Source organism: Pleurodeles waltl, chromosome 8 (assembly GCF_031143425.1).
Source record: "Pleurodeles waltl isolate 20211129_DDA chromosome 8, aPleWal1.hap1.20221129, whole genome shotgun sequence".
In the NCBI taxonomy this organism is placed as follows: domain Eukaryota; kingdom Metazoa; phylum Chordata; class Amphibia; order Caudata; family Salamandridae; genus Pleurodeles; species Pleurodeles waltl.
In genome coordinates this window covers 1,190,859,720-1,190,885,230 of record NC_090447.1, presented here as the reverse complement: position 1 = coordinate 1,190,885,230, position 25,511 = coordinate 1,190,859,720, and the positions used below count along the sequence as shown (strand labels likewise).

Below are 25,511 nucleotides of genomic sequence, written 5' to 3'. Positions count from 1 at the left end.
TTAGAGCTTATCAAAGCCTCTGAATAGTCAAAGAAATGGTAGAAATTTACAGAGAAGATATGGACAGGGGAAGAAAGGAAAAATAGATAGGGGCCTAGCCAGATAAGGAGGCAAACAATAGAGGATAATATACATAGAGGAAGGGATAAGCAGTGGAAAAGGCCAGAAGAGAGAATGAACAGAGAGTAGGGAATGAGAGAAAAGGAGGAGTTGAGAATAGAGAAGTAAAAGATAACTAGTTACAGGAAAGGACCGTAATGAACAAGATGACCAAGGTTAGAGATGACCATGGGTTCAACCAACACAAATGGTACTTCTTGAAATGGAAAATATTTATTATCTTACAGTACTTGTTTTATGCTCAGAAGAGCCAGTTCTCTACCTTTGAAATTCAAATGAGTTTGGTATTAAGATTGCTATGTTTATCTTTTCCTATCACCTTCCTGCTGCTGCAAGACAACAGAAACTAGTACACATACAACTCACTCTTTCCCTTACACTATAAATACTCCTGTTTGTCCATAAAGTTTTCAGATTATATATCTGATAGGACGTAACCCCATCACTCTTGCTAGTAAACAGTTTCATGCATTCATCATTCTTTCTTCTGTTACGCTAGTACTGATCATTTTCTGAGTCTAATACCATGACCCCTACAGCTCATAAAATAAAATGTGAATAACAAATATTTGTTTTTACCTGTCTCACTGGTATTCATTTTACTGACCTCGGAAGAATAAGAGCCTGTTTGGGCCTGTTGGAATCTGAACGTGTTTACCATAAGGGCAGCTATAGAGCCCTGCAGGAATGCATGAGTCCACCCAACTTCACACAAGAATAACACTGAAGTACACTTATGCCATCTGTAAAATTTCCACTGACCTAATTTGAAGCTGAATATGAGCAATGTTGCCAAATAGCTTTTTATGAACTGTATTACTGTTTAGTAATGTGCACATGCCAAGATTTTCGAGTATATTACATGTTGTGACATTGATTCTGTGTTGTGGTGGCACCTTGGATAATCACACTTCATGCTCAGTTTCTGTGTTTCCCGAGTGCCTGTACAGCCAACATATTTGCAAATGGTCTCATTTCAGGCCTTGACAGTGCCTAAGCATATCAAAGAAAAAGAATATTTGGTGGCAGCTAAAACTCAGGGATACTATTTAAAATGATGGAAATAAGTATTCAATATTCTGTGTGTTACAAACTCCGGATAAGAGGTGTTCTTTCCCTTGATTGTAAGAAAGTTGATTAATGTACTAAGGGCTTGATCTAACGTTTGTCAACCGGGTAGTCTGTCACAAACATGACAGAGTACCCTTCCCGCCAAACCTTTGGTCCATCTGCATTCTTTAGAGAAAGTATTCCTTTGACAGAGCCCCTATTGACTCTGTTGATGGAATACATCCTTTGATGTCTCAGTGAAGTAGAACACAAAATTCCACAGCTTACCAGGGCTAATAGCAGAATAGGTCACACAACAATGTGAGTCCTGCTAAAATTCCTTGAGGGGGAACCCTCAAACTACTGTAAATATTATTCAGTCTTATGCTGAGTCCAACAATACTTGCCAGTGAAACTAAAACTGCATTATCGACTATATATCTTTGAGAGTAATTACACCAGGCATTATGGTATTGTACCAGAAGACTGAAGGGATCTCCACAAGTCATTTTAATGCACCTCTGAAGATGGCTCCCACCCACCCCCACTATTCTAAGTGCTAGCCTCCCGTCTCCCGAAGTTTGGGTCTAGTTGCACCACTGCTATGTTCAATGTTTCCTAAAAATATAGTTTCCCACTTGCGCTTTTACTTACCATTTCCAGCAGTTTTACTATTTTTCTACCCTCAGAGTTTGAAGTGTATTTGACCATTGTTGTTTGGAACCCTTATAAAAAGTGCATATGGCACTTGGACATAAATATTGAATAATTTCAGATAACGAGATGAGAGCCTTGAAGTATGGTTGATAGAAAAGCTTTTTCGGCCTGCATAACCATGTGTTCACCCAAAGCTGTTGACCATTTGCTTTGGGTTGCATGTAAGGGTAGATTGCTGCTTCCAGAGTCTACAATCTTTCTCCCAACTCTCATGAGAAAAAGGGGCAAGGGATGGATAGGTAGTGTGGCTCACCTCTGTTCCAGCACAAATACATTTTTAACAGATTGAATACAGTCTAGCCCAGTTCATCACCTTCTTAACACCTCATGAATTTTTTGTCTGAGTTTGGTCCTGACCACTGTGCGTGTGAAAGTGAAAACTGCCTTTCTGGCGATACAGAGTGTGTAACCTTGGTCCATAGTGGGAGTGATTATGCCTCTTTGTCAAAAGAGCAAGACCTCATAAAGTACCCACACGCCGTCCTGCTTAAAAAAAAAAGCAAAGAAAAAAAAAGCTAAGCAACATAAACAAGCATTTTCAAAGCCAAGAGGTCTTGCTTAGCAAATTTGCTTTGACATTGTTATTGCCCTTGCCAGTGTTTGTCTAGTTGTGGCACGAGCACTGGAAAAGGTAATTGCGCAGGGGGAGGCATCTTGAAATTGATTTTTTAAGTATTTTTACCAATCTAAAATGGCCGTCACATTGCATGTACACGCCACGTTTACACCAAGGTGATGACCATCTTGGAGCTATATAAGTATTTTACAAAGTGCAAAAGCCTGCTGCTATTGCCTTTGCCAATGCTTTTCCTGTACTGATGAGTAGTGGGTGATAGATAAACAGCAAAGGTTTAATGGAGAGCAGAGTGATGGGTGGAGGTGCGCAAAAAAGGAGGGACCTCTGAACAATGGGCAGGAAAAGAAAGGACTTCAGCAGTGAGTGCTCACATAAAGTGTGAAGTGAGTGCAGTGGGAGGAAAAAGTGCTGGAAACTGCATGGAGAGGGGGTGGGAGAGCACTGCTAAAGAGAGTGACCAGGAGAAACAGTAGTTTCTCATTCACAACAACGCAGGCACCATGAATAGAAGGCAGAGGGACACAGACAGCTTGAGGTGAGTTGGCCAGTCGCCTTTGGGCTGTTTTAAAATGTGATAACCAGTGTCTCAAGTCAATGGCTGAAAGCAGAAGAATACCATCAGCCATACAATAGTTGAAGTGGGCTGATCCAAAGCCTACTCTGAGTGTATGTTGAATACATTGGACAATTGGTCTATTGGTGACAGATGGCAAACGCGGTCTGTGAGTGAAACCTAAAAATCATTATAGGCCTTTATCAGTTTTTCCATCCATTTTGAATTTCTAAGTGCCACAAAGAGCTCTGGTGCTCTTCTTTCTTTGGCTCAATACTGACGTCCTCTAAGTTTGGTCATTGACATGTTTTTTAGAGCACTGAAAAAACACCTTAAAGAAACAGTATGAAAAAGCTGTATTTCGTTAAATAGACACCTTTACGACTTTAAGTTTGCCAGCCCCCTCTAGGTCTCAGGCCAGTTAGTATTAAAAACAGACATTAAAATTGATCCGTATCAGGCCCTATATTAATGCTCTAGCTTTACATTCAAAAACAATGATCGATGTCTGAACAATGAATGTAAAAATCATTAAGGCAATCCGTGTCAACGATTTAGTTCCTGTTTATATTCCACATAATAATTAATCTTGCATTCTCTAAGAATGTTAGAGATTAGGAAGATGTATTTCTGTATTTTTGTCGTGTAGCAGATTACTCTAGTATAGTGGTATTTCGAATTGAGTCGTCTCCATGTGTTGAAAACGGACCATGATTGAGAAGTGTGGAGTTGAGGCAGAAGCCAATTTCTCTGTGTCTGTGTGTGGATCAGTAAGGTGTTCAGAATACATGGCCATCAAATCCTTGGCCTCTCTGCAGAGCACATAGTTGCGTGTTAAAGTTAAAATTGTGATTCTATTTCAGGACCGGAGGCTTTCTCTTTCTTTACTGATAAATCACTGCAGCCAATCAAATGACAACGAAAAAACTACATATCCCATGGTGCTATAGTCCAGTATCACATGCACCAATCACTGTCCGTGACCTATCCCACAACCTGAATGAACTCCAACATCACTTCCTCTTTCTTTGCTGCTTCGCAGCAGATAAGTAGTATTTCCCTTTTCTCTCATGTGAATTTGTGCTTAATTTGTATTCATTGTATGCATCTTAATGTGCTTTCGTCGCAACGCGATTCCGCTCGCATTGTTTGTTCATTGTGATTATTTTAATCGGAAGTTTCCGATTTATTTGTGCCCGTTTTTTCTTTTATAACATTGGTGGCGTGGGAGTGGGAGCGACAAGGCGTGTAGTCTGTCTTTTATTTCAAAAGACGCGTGCGCGCTGGTTTACGAGCGGGTCTCTGAGAGTTTTCTGGATTCTGGAGAGCAGCTCGTATTCTCTCAGCGCATGCCTCAAAGAAAGTTTTATATTTAGCTACAAGTGTGTAAACACCTTTGTCAGCCCGTGTATTGGAAAGAGCTTGTTAGCTCTATATGCTCCCAGACGCCCAGAGTGCCTGACACCTGGGTTGTAAAAAATAAATTAGGCTCTGCCTAGAGTGGTCGCAGGCAGCTCCCTCCACATCCTATTGGGCCTTTAATCAACAGTGCCTGCTAGGGGTTTTTTCCACTCTCCCTATTTTATTACATATTTATAATATATTTTGAGAAAACAGAATTTAGAGCAATATGGCTCAATGGGAAGATCCAGAGGCAGAATACTTCCCTGATGATTCTAGCAATCAGCTAGAGGTTAATTTGGTAGAGGCTTTGGATAACCGAGTACAACCATCTGTAAACAATGCCTTAGTTAGGGCTTTGGGCCCCTTCTCAGGACAACTTTTCGGATATGCCCAATCGCAAGGCTGGTTGTCTAACCAAAATACCCCTCTTTTGGGAGAAGATTCTACTAAGCAGAAAGCAAGATCTAAGTCTACTGAAGATGCAAAATCCCATTCTGTAGATCCTCATGCAGACGTCTTTGAAAATATTTGCAAGAAAAGGGCGGCAGAACATAATTATAGTTCTAAGAAAGATGCCCAGTTAGTGTCTTCCTCCTCTGATAAAGACTCTTCCAGTGATTCTGATGACTCAGATATCCCTGGACCCAGTAAGAAAATCAGGAAAAAGTCTTCTGCGTCACAGGTCTTGGATTTTGATCCAACTGTACTTATTCACCCCAGATCCTCCAATTGGCTTCCTTTGGCTGAAGTTGCGCAATATGTGCATTCTAATCTCGGGAAGAGTTTTGATAAGGAAGTCCGCGCTAGTCTTCGAGCAGAGTGTCCTAGACCTGACTTAGACAATAAGGTATCGGACACCCCTGAAATCGACCCTACAATGGTCATTTTTTGAAAAAGTTAGCTAAAGACCCTAAAAAAGGTTTGGATAGGTCATGTAGAGTCTGCAAAGACAAGCTTCTCGATTTATCGGGACCTCTAACTAAGATCTTGGATATGGCTGTTAATGCAAAAGAGTCAGGAACTCCTGTTGACACTGATACCTTAATGGGTTGGACGCAGAGAGCCATTTGCCAACTGGGTAACACCAATTGTGCCATATCCTCAGAGCGCAGGAAGTCTATTCTTGTGCGCATTGACCCTAAATTAGCAGACCTAGCGACTTCGGAAGCTGGCCCTGCAGCTGACGGAATGTTATTCGGCTCGCCATTCATTAAAGAATTGGCAAAATTCTGTTCTACTTTTTCTTCCCTCGATAAAGCCCAGATGTCTATTAAAGTGTTCAGAAGGGGCCTTTTTGGCAGGGCCGGTTGTTTTGGTGGACGAATGCCCGGCCGAGGATCCTATTCTAGTCCCCAAAACTATTACCCAAGAGGTAGAGGTGGATGGTATGGAGAACAAACGGAACCTACCTTTTATCCCACCCGCACCAGAAGTAACCGCCCAGATTCCGCAGAGGGCAACGCAGGAGTCAACAAGGAGCCATCCAAGATGCTGGCTACTCAGGTAAACATTATTCATCACACTCAAGTTCTTCCTGGGGGCAGAGTGGGTCTATTCTTAGACAACTGGAAGAAGATCTCTGGAGATCCCTGGATCGCTGGGTTCCATCTAGAGTTTATCAGAACTCCAACCCAATTCACTCCCCCCTATTCAAACACATTTTTCCCGCAATGTTCAAACTTTTATAGACGCAGAGGTACAGTCCTTGATAGACAAAGGAGCGGTAGAGTTTTGTGAACCTCACCCCTCTGTATTTTGCAGTCCTATTTTTGTAGTCGACAAAAAAGGGGGAGATCATCGTCTAGTTCTCAATCTGAAAGATTTCAATTCTTGGATTGTTTACAGACATTTCAAGATGGAAGGGATCCACATGTTGAGGGACATTCTATCAGAAGGAGATTGGATGGTCCGGCTGGACCTAAAAGACACTTATCTATCAGTCCCAATCTTTCCCCCTCGCAGACGGTTTCTTCAGTTTCTCTGGAAAGGCCATTGTTTGGAATTCAAAGCACTCCCGTTTGGCCTGTCATCAGCCCCTTGGTGTTTCACGAAACTGTTGAGACCAGTTGTGGAATCGTTGAGAACCAAGGGGGTCAGACTGATCATACAGGGAGTGCAGAATTATTAGGCAAGTTGTATTTTTGAGGATTAATTTTATTATTGAACAACAACCATGTTCTCAATGAACCCAAAAAACTCATTAATATCAAAGGTGAATATTTTTGGAAGTAGTTTTTAGTTTGTTTTTAGTTTTAGCTATGTTAGGGGGATATCTGTGTGTGCAGGTGACTATTACTGTGCATAATTATTAGGCAACTTAACAAAAAAAAATATATACCCATTTCAATTATTAATTATTACCAGTGAAACCAATATAACATCTCAACATTCACAAATATACATTTCTGACATTCAAAAACAAAACAAAAACAAATCAGTGACCAATATAGCCACCTTTCTTTGCAAGGACACTCAAAAGCCTGCCATCCATGGATTCTGTCAGTGTTTTGATCTGTTCACCATCAACATTGCGTGCAGCAGCAACCACAGCCTCCCAGACACTGTTCAGAGAGGTGTACTGTTTTCCCTCCTTGTAAATCTCACATTTGATGATGGACCACAGGTTCTCAATGGGGTTCAGATCAGGTGAACAAGGAGGCCATGTCATTAGATTTCCTTCTTTTATACCCTTTCTTGCCAGCCACGCTGTGGAGTACTTGGACGCGTGTGATGGAGCATTGTCCTGCATGAAAATCATGTTTTTCTTGAAGGATGCAGACTTCTTCCTGTACCACTGCTTGAAGAAGGTGTCTTCCAGGAACTGGCAGTAGGACTGGGAGTTGAGCTTGACTCCATCCTCAACCCGAAAAGGCCCCACAAGCTCATCTTTGATGATACCAGCCCAAACCAGTACTCCACCTCCACCTTGCTGGCGTCTGAGTCGGACTGGAGCTCTCTGCCCTTTACCAATCCAGCCACGGGCCCATCCATCTGGCCCATCAAGACTCACTCTCATTTCATCAGTCCATAAAACCTTAGAAAAATCAGTCTTGAGATATTTCTTGGCCCAGTCTTGACGTTTCAGCTTGTGTGTCTTGTTCAGTGGTGGTCGTCTTTCAGCCTTTCTTACCTTGGCCATGTCTCTGAGTATTGCACACCTTGTGCTTTTGGGCACTCCAGTGATGTTGCAGCTCTGAAATATGGCCAAACTGGTGGCAAGTGGCATCGTGGCAGCTGCACGCTTGACTTTTCTCAGTTCATGGGCAGTTATTTTGCGCCTTGGTTTTTCCACACGCTTCTTGCGACCCTGTTGACTATTTTGAATGAAACGCTTGATTGTTCGATGATCACGCTTCAGAAGCTTTGCAATTTTAAGAGTGCTGCATCCCTCTGCAAGATATCTCACTATTTTTGACTTTTCTGAGCCTGTCAAGTCCTTCTTTTGACCCATTTTGCCAAAGGAAAGGAAGTTGCCTAATAATTATGCACACCTGATATAGGGTGTTGATGTCATTAGACCACACCCCTTCTCATTACAGAGATGCACATCACCTAATATGCTTAATTGGTAGTAGGCTTTCGAGCCTATACAGCTTGGAGTAAGACAACATGCATAAAGAGGATGATGTGGTCAAAATACTCATTTGCCTAATAATTCTGCACTCCCTGTATATCTGGACGACATCTTATTGATGGCTCAGGCTCCTCGTTCTCTCCTGATTCATCTGGACTGGACCATCAATTTATTACAGGATTTAGGTTTCCTGATCAATGCGCAGAAGTCATCATTGAATACATCTCAAGTGATGGAGTTTCTGGGCTTCAGGATAGACTCAGTACGAGCCCTTCTGGTTCTGCCATCAGCAAAAACTCGCAATATCAAGAGGGAATTGAGAGCAGCGTTAGCAAACACCTTTATCTCTCTAAGGACCATTGCCAGATAAGTGGGTCTGTTGACCTCCTCTATTCAGGCAATTTTCCCAGCTCCCTTACACTATCGGGCTCTACAAAGATTAAAGATAAGACACCTACAGCAGGGTCTGAGCTATTCCGAGTCGATCCCCTTGACGACAGAAGTCAGAGAGGAAATTAATTGGTGGTTACAACACGTGGAGGCTTGGAATGGGAGAGCCATCTTTGGGTCGCTCCCGGAGGTAGTGATCGAATCGGATGCCAGTCAATAGGGTTGGGGAGCCCGATGCGGGTCCCTAGTGACAGGGGGCAGATGGTCACAGACAGAAAGCTCCCTTCATATCAATTGTCTGGAACTCCTAGCAGGCTCGTTTGCTGTAAGGAGCCTTTCGCCTCAAAAGACGAATTGTTGAATACTACTGCAAATGGACAATATTTCAGCAGTACGATATGTCAACAAACTGGGAGGGACGAGATGCCAAATTCTAGCGGAGATAGCCAAGGAATTTTGGCATTATTGCCTAAAACAGCGATTAGTAGTGATAGCGGAGTACCTTCCGGGGACTCTGAACACTATTGCGGACTGGAACTACAGATACCTGACTGATTCCAGTGACTGGAAACTGGATCCAGTCATTTTTCCCAGATAATCAAAGAATGGGGTCCTTGCGACCTCTTTGCATCCCGTCTCAATACTCTGACGTCGAACTTCTTCAGTTGGCGTCCAGACCCTCTTGCTCTAGCAACTGATGCATTCCTCCAGGATTGGTCACTGCTTCAGGGTTATGCGTTTCCTCCGTTTCTATTAATATCCAGAGTCTTAGCTCAAATATAGAGACCGAAAACAGATTTGATTCTGGTGACACCATGTTGGTGGTCACAACCCTGGTTCCCAATTGCTCTACAACTGACGTGTTCCCGTCCCCTTCTCATTCCTCCTCATCTGAATCTTCTTTTCAACCCGGAGGGCCATCAACATCCACTGATACTTTCAGGGAAGTTGACGTTGATGGCGTGGTTAGTTTCAGGTCGAGATGGGATTCCTCAGGCCTTTCGCAACAAGCTACTAATTTTATCAAACAAGCTTGGGCCCCTAGCACTCACAAAACATGTGTGTCAGCCTGGCGTAGATGGAATAGTTGGTGCAGTGGAAGAGATTGTAATCCCGTGGAGTTGGGCATTGATTTGATTGTTAACTTTCTTGCTGAATTGGCTTCTTCAGGTTTGGTTTACAGGACCATCAACAATTTTAGATCTGCCATTTCAGCTGGACATTCCAATGTTGATGGTAAACCAGTGGGAGAACATCCATTAGTATGTAGGCTTTTGAGAGGTATTCGTTTGAACATCCCCCAAAGGCTAAATATTCTCAATTGTGGGATGTGAGTATTATTTTGAAGTTCCTGGAGGACTGGCCATCCAATAGGTATTTATCCCGTTAACAGATTTCTGCAAAATTAACTATGTTACTTTGCCTGATATCTTGTAAGAGAGTCTCAGATGTCAAGGCCTTAGACCTCGCAGGTACAGTATATTTCCCAGACGGAGTATCATTTAACATTACCAAAAGAACAAAGACAAATTGCAGCTTAGTAACGTATCCTAAATTTCCAGATAATTCTAAATTTTGTGTTGTTCAATGCTTAAAAGATTATGAAGCAGTCACTGAAGATTTTAGACAGAATTTAAATGGTCAATTACTTATTTCCTTACAGAAACCCTTTAAACCGGTTTCCTAAGCCACTCTTGCTAGGTGGATGAGATGGTTGCTGAGTGAAGCGGGTATAGATCTAAATCTTTTTGGAGCTCACTCTGTTAGAGGAGCTATGACATCAAAAACCTTTGCTTTGGGTTCGAGACTAGAGGACATTATGAAAGCAGCAGATTGGTCTTCTGAGTCTACTTTTAAAATATTCTATCATAAACCAGTAGTGGATGTTGCATCTGTTGTTAATGATCAGCTTTGAACGAGCATAATCCAAGCCTCCGGTCCTGAAATAGAAAAAAAAAATTGTAGCTTACGCGTCAAGAATTTTCAATTCTATTAAGGACACGGAGGTGAGGATTATCCCACCCGGAAATGTTTGTTCTACATGTTATAGAAGATTCATAAATGAAAAACTATTACAGATTTTATTATTGTGCCCACCCTGGGTTATTAAATAAGGTGTTTATATTTGTATAGATATGTCAAAATTATAAGATATTACCTTTTATTATTACTATGTTTTAGGTTCAGATCAGAAGAATGCTTGATTATCTGAATTCTTGGATATCGGTGAAGATATTTTTTCCGTTGGATCTTTGAAAATTGTTCATCTTCCAGTTTCCATGGAGTTCGGTTATGTTGGAGAAGACTGGAAGGTGTCTAGTTCTTCAGTTCATAAAGACGTTTTGATGGAGAAGTTTCAAGGTTATCGTTTTTATTTTCGCAAAGAAAGAGGAAGTGACGTTGGAGTTCATTCAGATTGTGGGATACGTCACGGGCATTGATTGGTGCATGTGATACTGGACTGTAGCACCATGGCATATGTAGTTTTTTAATTTATTGTCATTTGATTGGCTGCTGTGATTTTTCAGTAAAGAAAGAGAAAACATAATCCTCGTCTCAGTGTCCTTAATAGAATTGAAAATTCTTGACGCGTAAGCTAGAGCATTTTTTATTCGGTGCAAATGTGTGGAAAGGTGTGCGTGTCAAAATATTGACAAGGCAAAAGCAGATGAAAATGCAGTGCTTTTAGGTGTTGAGTGGGTGGGTTGTGCATTTGGGGGTGATAAAGTGAAAGATGCGAGGAAAAGCATCCAGGTAGGGGCAGTACCTCCATTTGAGCGGAGGAGCATCACCCCGCCAAAAATTGTCACCCATAACGGAAAAATAAAATGGTAATAAAACTTGTTTATTACCATTTTATTTTTCAGCGCCCTGTCCTAAATCAAGTGTCGGGAGGGGGCAGGGCAATTGCTTCCGAGTGGCAGCAGGGAGCTGTGCACTTGTTTAAAGTGTGCATGTCCCTTTGGCTGGCGGTCTTGCGACGGCCAGCCAGACCTGCTCACTGTAAACCTCTCTAATCCAGCTGTCTTTAGACAGGTGTGTTAGAGAAGGAATAGCCTCTAGTGCTATGGTAAGCAATGAGAGAGCCTACTCCCACCAATTCTGATGCTGCTTTCATGCTGGCTACCAGCATGAATCTGCGAAAAAACAGGGGGAACCCTATACCCCTAACCTGCCCAGGGTAAATACAACATCACAAAAGAGAAAATGACAGGTAGGGACTACCAGCATGAAAGCAGCATTGGGATTGGTTAGTGGTGTTTCCTGGTCTTGTGCCTTGAAGCTTCCAGGAGCAGGAGGAGGCGGCGAGGAAGACATTTTATTATTATTATTGGGAATCCCCCTGCCCATCCCTCCCTCCCTCCTGCCCCCGCCCTTCCACTGTTAACATAAGCCAGCTGCCACTGCATCCAGGAGCGCGCAAAAAGAGGGTGCTGAAGAGGAAAGAGATGAGGTTTAAGACATGTGGATTGACGAGATGAGGACAGAAAAAGTGTGCGCATGACTAACAGAGAGTGAATATAACAGGAGTGATTGAGACACTGCAGATCAATACCCCTTCCACAGACCGCAGTAATGTTTAATTCACAGTCTCTCAATGTCAGAAATTAAACATTTTCATATTATTTACAAAAATAATTGTTTTTAGACATTTATCTTAAACTGCTAACAATCACTTACAAAGCCAATAGTCCTATCTGGTTTTAGGTGTATGTCTGTTGTTCTGTTACATATCTGGATGCAGTAACCGAAAGCTCAGAGAGGAACCAGGGTGGGTATCACAGAAACTTACATATAGAAGCCGCACCCTTAACTGTATTGGGCCCTCCCTTTTTAGAGACACCCCCATTTCTCAGTATAAAATAATATATAACAGGATAAAATAATTAATAAATAACTAAAAAATCGAATTTTTTTTAACATCGATGTTAAAAGAATAAAATATACGAAAAATAGGCTACATGAATTAAATCGATAATGAAAAAACTTTTAAATGGCAAATACGATTAACATATTGATTACAAAATGTAAAAATGAATACCGTGTTCTAAAGTGGAAACGTTGTAAAGTACCTGTTTTACAGAAACGAAAAAAAATTACAGGACTTAACCAATAGCCATTATTAAGATAAACAGTCACCTCCTTCTGTTCAAGGTAACTTTATAATTAAGTTAAATCTTGGAAAAAAATTGATTGTGGGAATTCTAGAATCAGAAATATTGCTTACAATTTACTTTTGTAATTCCACCAGGTGGCACTATTCACTTGGTTTGTCGCAATAAAGACAGAGGAGAAAAGGCTAAAAACGAAATTATAGAAGAGAGCGGCAATCAGGTGAGTATTTATTGTAATTTGTCACTTCGTGTCGCGGCTTTGGTTGAGACGTTGTAGTGTATTGTAGTTTTTATATTTTCGGTAATTATTTACAGAAACTCTTTTTTAAATAAATGTTATGTATTAATCAGTACACGATAAGACACGTAAGTATTTATGCATGAGGATTCAACTAGTCATTCACTATTCTGATTTTGGCCTCGGCACAACACGTCCACATATTGTAATCCTTGACATCACCACGGATGCCATATAGGGGCTCATTATGATGCGGGCGGTACTAGGACCTGGGACCCGCTATATAAAGGCTGGCAGAAAGCCAGTGCCGGGGCCAAGGGGTTCTTCTGCCCAGCACAGTCGCAATGTGCACTGTCTGTTTTGCACACAGTCCGCATTCCGAGGGTGCTGGACCGCCCCACCCTCTGTCCTACAATGATGTTGCAGTTGAGTTGTCAACAAATCCAACATGTTCCACCTAGACCCCTACATACGTACTTTAACTTACCTGGACATCCCCTACTTGTATAAACCGCCTTTCTGCTGCCGTGTCCCACACCAGTGCTTCCCAAACTTTTTTGAACCAAGACACATTTTTTTAAATGACAACTTTCATGACCCACTTAGCTTCAATAGAAAGGAGGCAGGCGATTTTATTAATCTAACTAAAGCATCGTGTGGTACCCAGTGCTTTTTTTGTAAGATAAGTGCTAGTGCCCACTCCACTGCTCAGACACCCGCAGCTGGCACTATAACATGTCAGAGAACGAATAGCAAGTGTGTGCATTCCCGAATGCACATCGGGCCTCTTTAATTTACTTCCAGGAACTACCAGCCTCCTTATCTTACTCTTACAGGTGTCTACTTTCTCCCTTGGGGACAGATTTTCTCTTATTTCTTTTCCTCCGTCTTTTCGTTTTGTTTGTTTTTCTTTCTGTTGGCCCTGGGAAATGTCTTCTGTGGAGAAATAAGTACTTGTCCCCCCCCAAAAAAAGTGCTGGTGGTCACCACCAGTGAATATACATCATTTGTGCATTAACAAGTACAGTGTCTTCATTTGTTTTGGGCCTAATATAAATAAAGATTTTATCACTGAAGAATAAAAATAAAAAAAGTGATACATTTTTGCTTTGCTGATTTTTGAATGTGTACAGTTTATTTACAGGTATTTACATTTTTTGTGATGTTACAAAAAAATGACATCCTACAGACTTTTCTTTCACCGTACACCACCGAGATTGTCACACATTTAACTTACCTTTTCTGGCCACAAAATGAGAAGAGTTTGTAAACACCAATCCCCCTGATTAAAAAAAAAAAACATAAGAAGCAGTTTGTCAGAAGACATAGCCTGACATTTGATCTTTGTCTTTGAAACACAGCAAATGTGACCAGATAAATATAGAATTTCAAGGCATCTTTGTTTATTACTTGGACTTTTGTGACCTAGCAAAAATCGGCTTGCGACCCACCATTGGGTTACGACCCACAGTTTGAGAAACACTGCCGCTGTCCCTTTTAGGCCCATTCGCCTATTGTCCGTGCTTGTGGACTACCCCACATCTGCGCTATGTCCCTTTTAGCCACAAATGAATCCTAATTTATAAATGGCTTCTGGTATCTGGTGGTATCTTGGTCCACCCATGTGCCAAGCAGCACTCTGGTTACCTCTACGACTAGAGAATACCGCAGCAGTGCCTCCAGCTCCCTTCCTATCCTCCCCCAGTACCTCCTAGTGACTGGGCAGTTCCATATTATGTAAAATAATGCCATGCCTGTGGTCCTGCAAGCACATATCCAACACTTTTCAGATTTTTCTTAGTGAGAGCCTGAGGTAGTGTCCTCTGTGAACGACCTTCATCTACCTCAGGTGCTACTAGCTGAAACTCCTCCACACTACCGCAGAACAGATCTGCTACTGTCTATAGACATTTGGAAAGCATTCAACACTATGATTAAGGTTATCTCTGAGCCGTCATGCGATGTATGCCCCTGGGTCAGGGGTGGGACAGGTGGGTCACACTGCTGTATTCTGATGCTTTGGCCCGGTTATGAACCAGAGGGTGTATATCTGAGGACTTTTGGGGGTACAGACGGATGTGACAGGTGTGCCAGCTCTCCTCGATGCTCTTTGCTGTGGCGGTGGAACCGTTTGCCTGAGTGGCAAGGCAGGAGGGAGCGTGAAAGGGAATCCCTCTGAGAGACACTAAGTATATACTTTCTGTGTATCAGGAACATGGAGGTAAGAATCCCCTGGAGGGCTGGGATCTGAAGAGACTTGGGGAGGATGTCCAGCCTATGCACAAATTGGAATAAGATGTGTGCTCTCCAATGTTGCCTGATCCCCGGGATCCTCTACAAGCAGTGGGATAGACTGGTGTTCAATGGTAACCCCAGGCCTTCAGATATCAGGTGTTCATGTGACATCAGAGAGCAGAACTTGGGAAATGCTTTGAGAGCCCTGAGGGACAACGTAAGATTCTGGCGGTCCCTGAAACTGCTGGTCATGGCCAGATCTACACTCGCAAAAATGGTGATGTTGTCAGTAGTGTTGTATTACTTTGGGGATTTACCAGTCTGGATTTCCTTGACCTAGTTCAGGGGTTTAAACTCATTACTGCAGGACCTGATCTGGGTTAGGGGAAGACACTGGATTTCATTGCATATACTGAAATATCGGAGATACTGAAATGTCCAACAGACATGGGTGGCTTGGGGGCCCTGGACTTTGAAATGTACTTGTTGGCTAGTGGTACTTGCTGTGGCCATGATGGGAGAACTGGGTGAGCCTCGTCGCGAAGGGGCCCCGGTCGCTTTGATGCTGGGGGGTGGCGTAAGCTGGCAAGACAGCCTGCCCTGCTTGAAGTTGCACTTTGGTGCTGGAGGGCAGCGGTTAAGAGGACCAGACAACACGCGCTATACACACCAGCTCTGCCTTTGATAGCGCTGGAATGAACTGTTATTTTGGGGCAATGTTTCACCCCCTGGATACTATGGTTGAGGAGAGTGGTCTCCACCTGGTGTAGTTTCTGATGTATGCGCACTGCGGAGATCGTTGCTTCAGCTGTATGGACTGACCCCTGCAGAGCTGCACACTCGCAACCTTTTGCAGACCCTGTTAATCTTTGGTGACGAAGGCTTGTCTCCTGGTTCTACAAAACCACTTTGTTGATGACACATATTGACCTGCAGATGCTATGAGGGAGATGGTAAATTATGCTGGGCAAAGCCTTCAAGGGAAGGAGTGGGAGCACGCCTTGGAACATGTTTGCAAGGTGACTAGAAATACTCTATATAAATATATGCAACTTAATTACCTGCACATCATGGACCTTACATCTCCACAGGATAAATGTTATGCAGCAGACAGACTCAACGTTCTGCCCCCATTGCTCCATGCCTGATGCTGACTTTGAGCACACGGTGTGGAGTTGTCCCCCCATAGGAGTATGTTGGACGAAAGTTGTGAAGGACATGGAACGTATGCTAGATAGCCAAAAGTGACTAAGCATGGAACTATGCCTGGCGGGACTGTGTACCAGCAGGCCTGAGGAGAAAGTGGGTAATAGATTTCTAGTTTGTTCTGGTGGTGGCCGACAGAGACATAGCACGGCACTGGCTATGGCTGAATGGCCCGCCACACAGCAGCTAGAAGTGAGCTGTAGAGAGCTGTGCTATTGCAGAGGCAGTTGCCATGCAAGCTGGAGGACAGAGTGGGGTCCACAAAACACCTATAGTAGATGTACGGATGGAGGGATTAGCAGCTTTTTTGGGAAAGGAAAATGGTGTAGGGTCATGAGTATGCCAGACACCCACAACGGGGAACAAATGTGGTTTGCTTTCAGAGAGAGAGCGAGGAAAAGAGAAGGGCAAATCAGACAAACGTGTTGGACAATATGAGCTGAAGCGGACTGCAGCATTGGAAGGCAAAGGTGTGGAACGTTGTGTCTGAAGTGAACAACTGGGCACAAGTATAATGGATAACATATAACACAATGGTTCAGATTAAAGACACAACGTGTAGGTATGTAACTGGAATACGCAATGTAACGTAAATACACGACATGTCACATTGCCAGTTTGGGGCTTAATGCGAAATCGTGTGTATTTATGTCTAAAAGTTAAGATTTGTGTATTTGGATTCTGCACAGCCTGATTTCGAAATGCTGCATCCTAATTTTGAGGCCTTCATTTGGTGAAACATAACAACGGAGAGGCTTCCTTGCCACACTGTGCACAGATACTCTAGCACTGACGAGTACCTAGTGTATTAGTCTGACACTAAACAGAAACTCTAGTGTGAATTTAAAGAGGCCGCAGACTTGGGGCCTCACTTAGAGGAGGGCAGTAATGGGACGGGACGTGACGTCTACCACCATACTCAGAGGGGGATGTTCGGAGTATTTCCCAGCGGTAGACCTGTTTGGGAAACCCGGGACCAACTGGAATGCATTGGATGGGCTGCAAGATTAAGGGTGGCTCACCCACTGCCATTTCCACCAGTGTCTCCACTGAAATCATGGTTGTCTAAGAAAGTAAAATATTAAAAATGCTTCTCACACTCTGGTAGAAACTCCCCAAGCATGTCATGCACATTTGTTATTGAAGTCAGTAAATCTATCCTCACTTTGGAGGTCCAGCCCCAGGAGTCGCAGAAATGACCACAGTTATGCATGGAGGACCAGCCACAACATTGTTTTTTCCCTTCAAGGCAGCCACCACAATGCATGCCAGAATCGTTTTTGGTGAAAAAATCCACCATAAAGGCACAGACATTTTTAAATGTAGTGGTTTGAGGGGCAGGCTGGCAAACGTATGTGACCCTTAGTCTGTTAGCACACATGGCTTCTCTGCAGGCCTCATGCCAGGAGTGGGGCACGCTAACTCGCTGCCTGGGTGTTTGAGCACAGTGCTGCCAAGTTTGAGATTGCTTCTGTGTGTTACTTCAACACTTTGGGCAAGCATGTGCAACCATTTATTGTCCATCTGTTATACTCGGAGTGACACCTAATCGCTGTCAATTGCGTGCTTTAAATGATGGTGGATACAGCACACGTTTCTCTTCAGTACAGGACGACTCCTCAGTCTCCACATACCCCAAAATGTCGCTCATCACAACCTCTTCAATGGGTCTGTGCTCCAAGACTTCTACGGTGGCTTTAAAACAGAACCCTCTACTGTTCCCACTGTCCAGGGTGTTTTTACAGAGCCCCATGGAAGTGCCTAGCTCTGTAAACACAATCGAGGCAGACACCCTATCCCTGCCAAAGCTCCCCATCCTTCAGACATTGACCACATGCCATTTCTAATCCTTTCCGGCACATTTTACGTTGTATCTTACAGCAGGGCATTTGACTAGAGCACGGGTAAGCATACAACACTAGAAGAAACGTCACAAATGTCATTTTTTGGTCATAGAATAAAATGGTTATATTTTTTGGCTTTGAAATAGCATTTGCTGTGAAGTTAAGCCCAAAATGCAAATGCTGTTTGGGTTTTTTCACTCCTTTCCTAACAAATTATTCCTCTATGGTCACAGTTTGGATGCCAAGTTCTTCATAGAAAGTCCTGCTTGCTGACCCGACTGTAATCACATGCTTGTGCTTTAGAGCCCACCCTCTGGTTAAATGGAAACTACAAGTCCCACAATTCAAAGCACTGCTGACTAAAGCCACAAAGTCACACATTGCATGCATTCAGGACCCCACACATTATATGCAAACAGCTCTCAATCATTCTCTGTCTGTTGAAAATGGTTGGTGCAGGTGCCCAGTAGGTTGAGTTGGGCATTTGCTGCAAAGAGCTGACCACATACTAAAATATCGGATTTGTTTTATCATTGAGTTTGATATTAGGAGGAGGACAGGCTCTGTAGTAAGCACTCCATCACAAGAGAAACTAACTTTGAGATAAAATAAGTTTTTTGTTCCTGCCAAATCACAGATTATAATTTATGACAAAAAAACTGAATGTTGCCTCTGGCACCAATGTGATTAGTTTTGGTCTCAGTTTTCTGGTTTCATGCTTGAGTAGTTCATCCCCGGTCAAGGTTTTTTATTGGCAGTCCAATGCTTGCAGTGCAACATTTTATAATCAAATAAACTGGACACAAATACCAGAATGAAAAGAAACATCCTGGACTGGATGAGGTCACTGTAGCAAATACGACAGCTGTGGAATTAGTCTTGGGTATTATTTCTTGTCTGTAAATTCATTTCACTCTCAGCATAACTCGACAACAAATGGCCGGACTGTGCGGCTGTTCAGAATGGACTGTGCTTTCCACCAAAGTCCTTAGTGAGGCCTCTTTGTTCAGTCTGTGATAGATTAGCAGCAGTGACACAAAATCGCCTCGGCTGTTCCTTGTTTGACGTGTCTATGTACCTTTGAGTTTACTCTTCGCGGCCGACTACTGTGCGTTTCAGATACTTTACTGAGAGAACTCTGACCACGAGGAATCCCTCTTTACCGGAAGAATTCCCCAGCCTCTTGTTCCACACAACCCCTGGCTAACCTGTTGCACGATGGTTCAATAGTTATGGTAAAACGGATGCTGTGAAACAAGGTAGAATCAAAAGTGAAATGCCAGAATTGGGCTATAACAAATCGTGAGTGCTAAGGGAGTGCGACACAGCTTGTGAAAATGGCAAAAATAACGAGTGGGATGGATGGCTGATGTTTTACCTTATTCTGAAAGGGTGGCCATTGTTGGGCACGTTCTGATGGGCTACTGGTAGTCGCTCAGAATATCCCATTGACAAACTGACCACGGTTTGCATGCCGGCTGGCTGTTATGCAGCTGTCCATTGACTGCGAGATAAAGGTGGCTGTGTTTTCTTTTTCAAGGGCGTCTGGTTTGACCTACGTCAGGATGTCTACTATGCAGCTTCGGTGTCCGCTTTGCCCACTGCAAGTAGTGAGTCGCTAGATACTAATTGCATGTCTGACCTAGAGGCCGTGGTGCCCTCCTTCATACAGAAGGGAAGATAATTGGCTGTATGCATGGTTACAGGAATACTCTTCTTATTTAAAGGGTTCAGCAGATGAGACCCAGGATATGTTTCTCGTTGTGCGTTTGTGCTGAGTGTCCCGCTTATAAATTAGCAGGTAGGTCTGCAGCTCAGAGCAGTTTATTAGGCCCATCTAGTATTTACTGACAGACTTTGTGGACCCAGTACACGTGCCCCACTGGTATCTGGCTCTGCTGGGATGGGACCACAATGCCACGGTGAACGGACAGGAAGGAGGAGCTAGAGAGCTCCCATGCAGTACGTCACAATGGTGTTTCTTGGTAAGCTGCGGTGTACTGCATGGTCTTGGATGATCTGTCTCTGACTGCAGACTCTCCTCTGCGCACACACTTGATCGTGAGTCGTCAGCCTTACAGTGCCAGCATGCACAGTTGAACTAAGACTGACCGCTGAGACCCAATACGTCAGTGCCAGAACAGTAGACCAGTCACGCTGTCCGTCAGTCATCTAGACAACAGTTAGGCTTTACGAAAAACAGCTTTGTACATCTGGCCCCTGACCTGCCTTAATGCCAAGCACCACTCTACCTGCCGAGCAGCTCCACCAGCCTCCCCCGTGTCCCCGACCCCACCCTAGCTGCTGCAGCGAGTTCGAGGCCCTCCACCACCCGCATGCACCCGCCTGCACCTCATCCCTGGTGTCTAGGTATTGTGTGTGTGTCCTGTAATCTGTCTTAGTGTTTTTTGTGCCGTTTTTCTATGCCTTTTTCTGGTTTTGTAAAACTCTTTCTTGTGCCTTCCCTGTTTTGTCTCTGTTTACTGCCTTTTTCTGTTTCCAACCTCTTCCTTCTCTCCGGTCCCGCTGCTGCGTCGCCTGCGGCTCCACCCCCCCTCACGCCCCATTTGCCACCGCCTCCCAGATGCTCCTCCCTCTCCCCTCCCCTTCTTAATGGCGGCCGCTATGCGGAGGTGCGCCCGAGGCAAGCCCGTCAGCACCTAGATCGCGCACAGAGCCAGTCCCCCTGCAACTCGCACCTCTCATGCCGCCAGACGCCACTACACCGCAACAGAACTCCTCGTGCTCAACCCCTGCTGCCCAACGCCTGCGTCCAGACCTCCCCTAGGCACACCCACGGACCTTTCTTTTGCCAAACGTGCCACTTTACCTGCACTCAAGCCACCAAGCACCACAACAATGCCACCCAACTCAACTACCTCAGCTGCATCCTCCTCAACACCCGCTCCGTCCACAAGCACACTGACGAACTCTGGGACCTGCTCACATCAACCTCCCCAGACATTGCCTTCCTCACCGAAACCTGGATGAACCCCTCATCGGAACCCGACATCACCATAGCCATCCCTGAGGGCTACAAAATCACCCAAAGAGACCGCACCAACAAACCAGGAGGAGGAACTGCCATAGTCCACAGAAGCTCCATCAGGATCTCAACTGACACCCACGACGCCCTAGATGCCTCTCAACACCTGCACTTCCAGATTTACATCAACTCCAACACCACCCTGAGAGGAACCCTCATCTACAGACCCCTGTCCACAATTCTGCGATGCCATAGCCGACACGATCAGCACACATGCCCTCGCCTCCATGGACTACATGCTCCTCGGCGACCTGAATTTCCACCTGGAGAACACCGGCGACAGCAACTACTCAGCCCTACTGGACAACCTTGCCAACCTCTGCCTCAAGCGACTGGTCACCACGCCCACTCACTCAGCCAGCCACACACTTGACGCCATCTTCTCCTCCAGCAGCCACGTGACCTTTACTCACACCACCGAACTCCATTGGACTGACCACCACTGTGTTCATTTTTCCTTCCAGAAACCCACCACCAACAGCATTGGATCCCTCACTGCAGGTGGAACAAGATCTCCAAGGACCAACTGACCTCCAACCTCGCCCATGCCCTACCACCTAACACCAGCAATCCCAACATTGCTGCCCTCCACTTCAAGCAATGGCTTGATGACTGCGGCAACAACCTCGCTCCACTCAGGAAAACCACCAACACCCGTGGCAACAAAAAAGCTCCCTGGTTCACCGCAGACCTTCTGGCCTCCAAACGGGATTGCCGGAAAGCCGAGAAGATCTGGCGCCTAGAACAAACAGAAAGCAATCACGCCGCCCTCAAATCTGCCATCCGCAAACATCACCAGCTCATCCGAACCACCAAAAGATCTTTCTACAAAGAACGAATTGACAACAATGCACGCAACAGCAAGGAGCTCTTCAGCATCATCAAGGAACTCACCAACCCCAAGTCCTGCTCTGCCAACCCACCCCCACTCGCAAGACCTCTGCGACTACTTCACCACCTTTTTTCCCCGCAAGATCAGACATCCATGGCAGCTTTGCACTGCCGTCCCCCACCACTACCACTGCCAAGGTCAACCCCAATGCACCCATCCACACCAACACCCTGAGTGCCTGAACCCATACCAAGGATGAGGAAACCACCAAGACCATGAGCACCATCCACTCCGGCTCACCCGCAGACCCCTGCCCTGACCATGTCTTCAACAAAGCCAGCCAAATCATCGCTCCCCAGCTCTGGACCATCAACAGCTTCTTCAAGACCGCCCTCTTCGTGGAAACACGCTGAAGTCAATGTCCTGCTCAAAAAGCCCAAAGCCAACCCCGAAGACCTAAAAAACTACCAGCCCATCTCCCTACTCCCCTTCCCTGCGAAGGTCATCGAGAAGATAGTCAACAACCAACTATCCCGCTTCTTGGAGGACAACAGCCTACACGACATCTCCCAGTCTGGCTCCCGCAAGAACCACAGCACCGAGACCACCCTTATCGCTTGCACCGACGACATCAGGAGCAGGCTCGACAAAGGTGAAACCGTTGCCCTCATCCTCCTTGACCTTTCCGCAACCTTTGACACAGTCTGTCACCACACCCTTCGCACACGCCTCCATGACGCCGGAATCCGCCACAGAGCCTTGGATTGGCTCACATACTTCCTCTCTGGCAGAACCCAAAGAGTCCGCCTCCCCCGTTCCTGTCTAAAGCCACCAAGACCATCTGCGGAGTTCCCCAGGGATCCTCACTCAGCCCCACCCTCTTCAATGTCTACATGGCACCGCTCGCCAACATCGTCCGTTCCTACCGCCTCAACATTGTCTCCTACGCAGACGACACTCAGCTCATCCTCGCTGTCACGAAGGACCCTGCAACCGCTAAGACCAACCTCCACACCCGACTTCACGCCATCGGCAACTGGATAGAAGCAAGCCGCCTCAGGCTGAACTCGGAGAAGACCGAGATCATCATCTTCGGCTCCAACAGATCAGCATGGGACGACTCCTGGTGGCCTGCCACTCTGGGGTCGGCCCCAACGCCCACCACCCACGCACGTAACCTCTGATTCATACTGGATTCATCGCTCTCTAGGACTCAGCAAGTCAACATCATCTCATCCTCACTGTTAGAAATGGGGTTTCTGGTCGGCTAGGGTATGCACCTCAGCCAGGCAGAACTTACCCACTCTAGTCAGGGCAAGGGAGTTACACATCCAAGATAACCCCTGCTCACCCCCTTGGTAGCTTGGCACGAGCAGTCAGGCTTAACCCGGAGGCAATGTGTAAAGCGTTTGCACAACACACACAACACGTGACGCAATATCCCCACCACAAAGGAAACACAACACCAGATTATATGAAAATATACTGTATTGTACACAACGCAATTATCAGACCAAACATCACATATCAGTACTATCCTGCTACCTTAGCAGTTGTCAGAATGTTACACATTAGTTACTCTGCAACCTAGCAGTAGTCACACATTACACACAGGTTACTCAGTATTCTGCAACATAAGCAGTAGTCAGGAAAACACGTTATTACATCACATCACTTGTCATAAGATTATCATAAAATGCCCATAGTAGGAACATTAGAAAACATATGGCAAGTTAGAAAAACATATTAGCAAGCATGTCCATAAAAGGAACATTTGCATACACATATGTAAAAACATCAAACGTAGGTAGGTAATATATGAATCAAACAAAAGTCTGTAGAAAGAACTTTGGATTGCAACTATATTGGTCCTTTAAACAGTACCTGGTTGGATGAAGGCACCTCCAGTGCCTAGAAGGCGAACAATGGGGCCCCGGCGCTCCTATGCGCAAAACGGGGGCCTCCCTTATACTCTGGGGTCAGAGGAGGGCGACATGCACCTCCTCTCTTTTATAGACAGGCCCCTCGGGGACCGTGATTACTGGGGGCCCCCCAGGGCCTCAGCCGGCCCTCACGAGGGGGGCCAAAGCCAGCAAAAACAACTTAGGGCAGGAGGGGGGCACCACGCACCCCCTCTGGTTTAATGACAGGCCCCTCCCGGGACCCGTGATCTCTGGGAGCCCCCCGGGCCTCCACTGGCCCTTCCACCAAACCGGGAGGGGGCACAATAATGCCCGTTTTACCTAACAGCAGAAAAGGAGCGTCCTGCTCCTAACGCAGAGGCCAGGGGGAAGGGGGCACTCCCCGTACCTTCCCGTGGTCCTGCCATGAAGCCACAAGAAGATCAGACCCCTCCTGGGGCCCAAGCAGACACTCGCCTGCACCCGATGCGGTGCGCAAGTGTTCTTCCAGCTTCCCGGGCTGCTGCGGTGATCTTATTTAAAGGGGCACAATGCAGCAAGGAGCCTACGAGCTCCCAAGGCTCCATAAGCGCGCTGCAATCAGCGCTATGGCAGCCGCAACCACGGAGAAGCACCCCTCATGAAGAAATGGATGCAGGGGCCAGGGGCCACAGCACCCTGCCCCTGGGGAGCAGAATCTTAAGACAAGTTCCTCAGGTGGAGGGCCCAGCTACAGGCCAGCACAAGGGAAAGGCAGCAAGTGGCAAGTCCTTCACAGTGACCAGGCAGGTCACAGGTCAGCACAGCAGCAGCAGTCCAAGGCGGTTCCTGGTGAGTCCTTTCAGCCTTTGGTGTCCAGTTCCAAGATGATTCCAAGAGTCTCCAAATTGTGGGGAAAATTCCCCTGTACTTATAGTCAGTTCTTACAGTGTTTTACAATGGTAGGGAGAGGAGGTTCCAGCCAGTTACAGCTGGTTCTGGGAGTGCCCCCTCTCTCCTTTCAGCACAGGCTCCAAACATCAGTGGGGGGTTAACGACCCTATTGTGTGAGGCCAGGGCACAGTCTTTACAAATGTAGGTGTGCCCCGCCTCTCCCTTCTCTCAGCCCAGGAAGACTATTCAGCATGCAGATGCACCTCTGTGACACCTCCACCCTTCCTGTGTACAGGCTGTCTGAAAAGTATGCACAAAGCCCCAACTGTCACTCTGCCCAGACGTGGATTGGAGTCAAGCTGCAAAACACCAGAGTCATAAGTACAGATAAATGCGCACTTTCTAGAAGTGGCATTTCTGTGATAGTAATAAAAAAATACACCCACACCAGTAAGCAGTATTTATTATCACCATCACAACCATACCAAACATGCCTACGCTACCTCTCATAAATCAGACAATACCCCTTACACATAAGGCAGGGCATTTCTAATGCAATCCTATGAGAAGGCAGCACTCACAGCAGTGAGACACCAAGTTAGGCTGTTTGTCACTACCAGGGCAGGCCATGCAATATGGCACATGTCCTGCCTTTCTACATACATGGCACCCTGCCCATAGGGCTAGCTAGGGCGTACCTTAGGGGTGACTTACATGTAGTAAAAGGGAAGTTCTGGGCCTGGCAAGTAAGTTTAGATGCCAGGTCCCTGTGGCAGAAAACTGCACAAAGGCCCTTCGCTAGCAGGCCTGAGACAGGTTTGAAAGTCTACTTCAGT

General features: G+C 45.4%; 1 protein-coding gene across 1 annotated transcript in view; it reads left to right on the top strand.

The window, feature by feature from the left end:
• Positions 1-25,511, top strand: part of DHRS12 (dehydrogenase/reductase 12) — a 149,240-nt gene that overhangs the window by 43,036 nt on the left and 80,693 nt on the right. Inside the window, exon 3 of the mRNA XM_069205453.1 lies at positions 12,638-12,720. Coding sequence (XP_069061554.1) covers positions 12,638-12,720 — 83 coding nt within the window. The remainder of the gene's footprint in view (positions 1-12,637; positions 12,721-25,511) is intronic.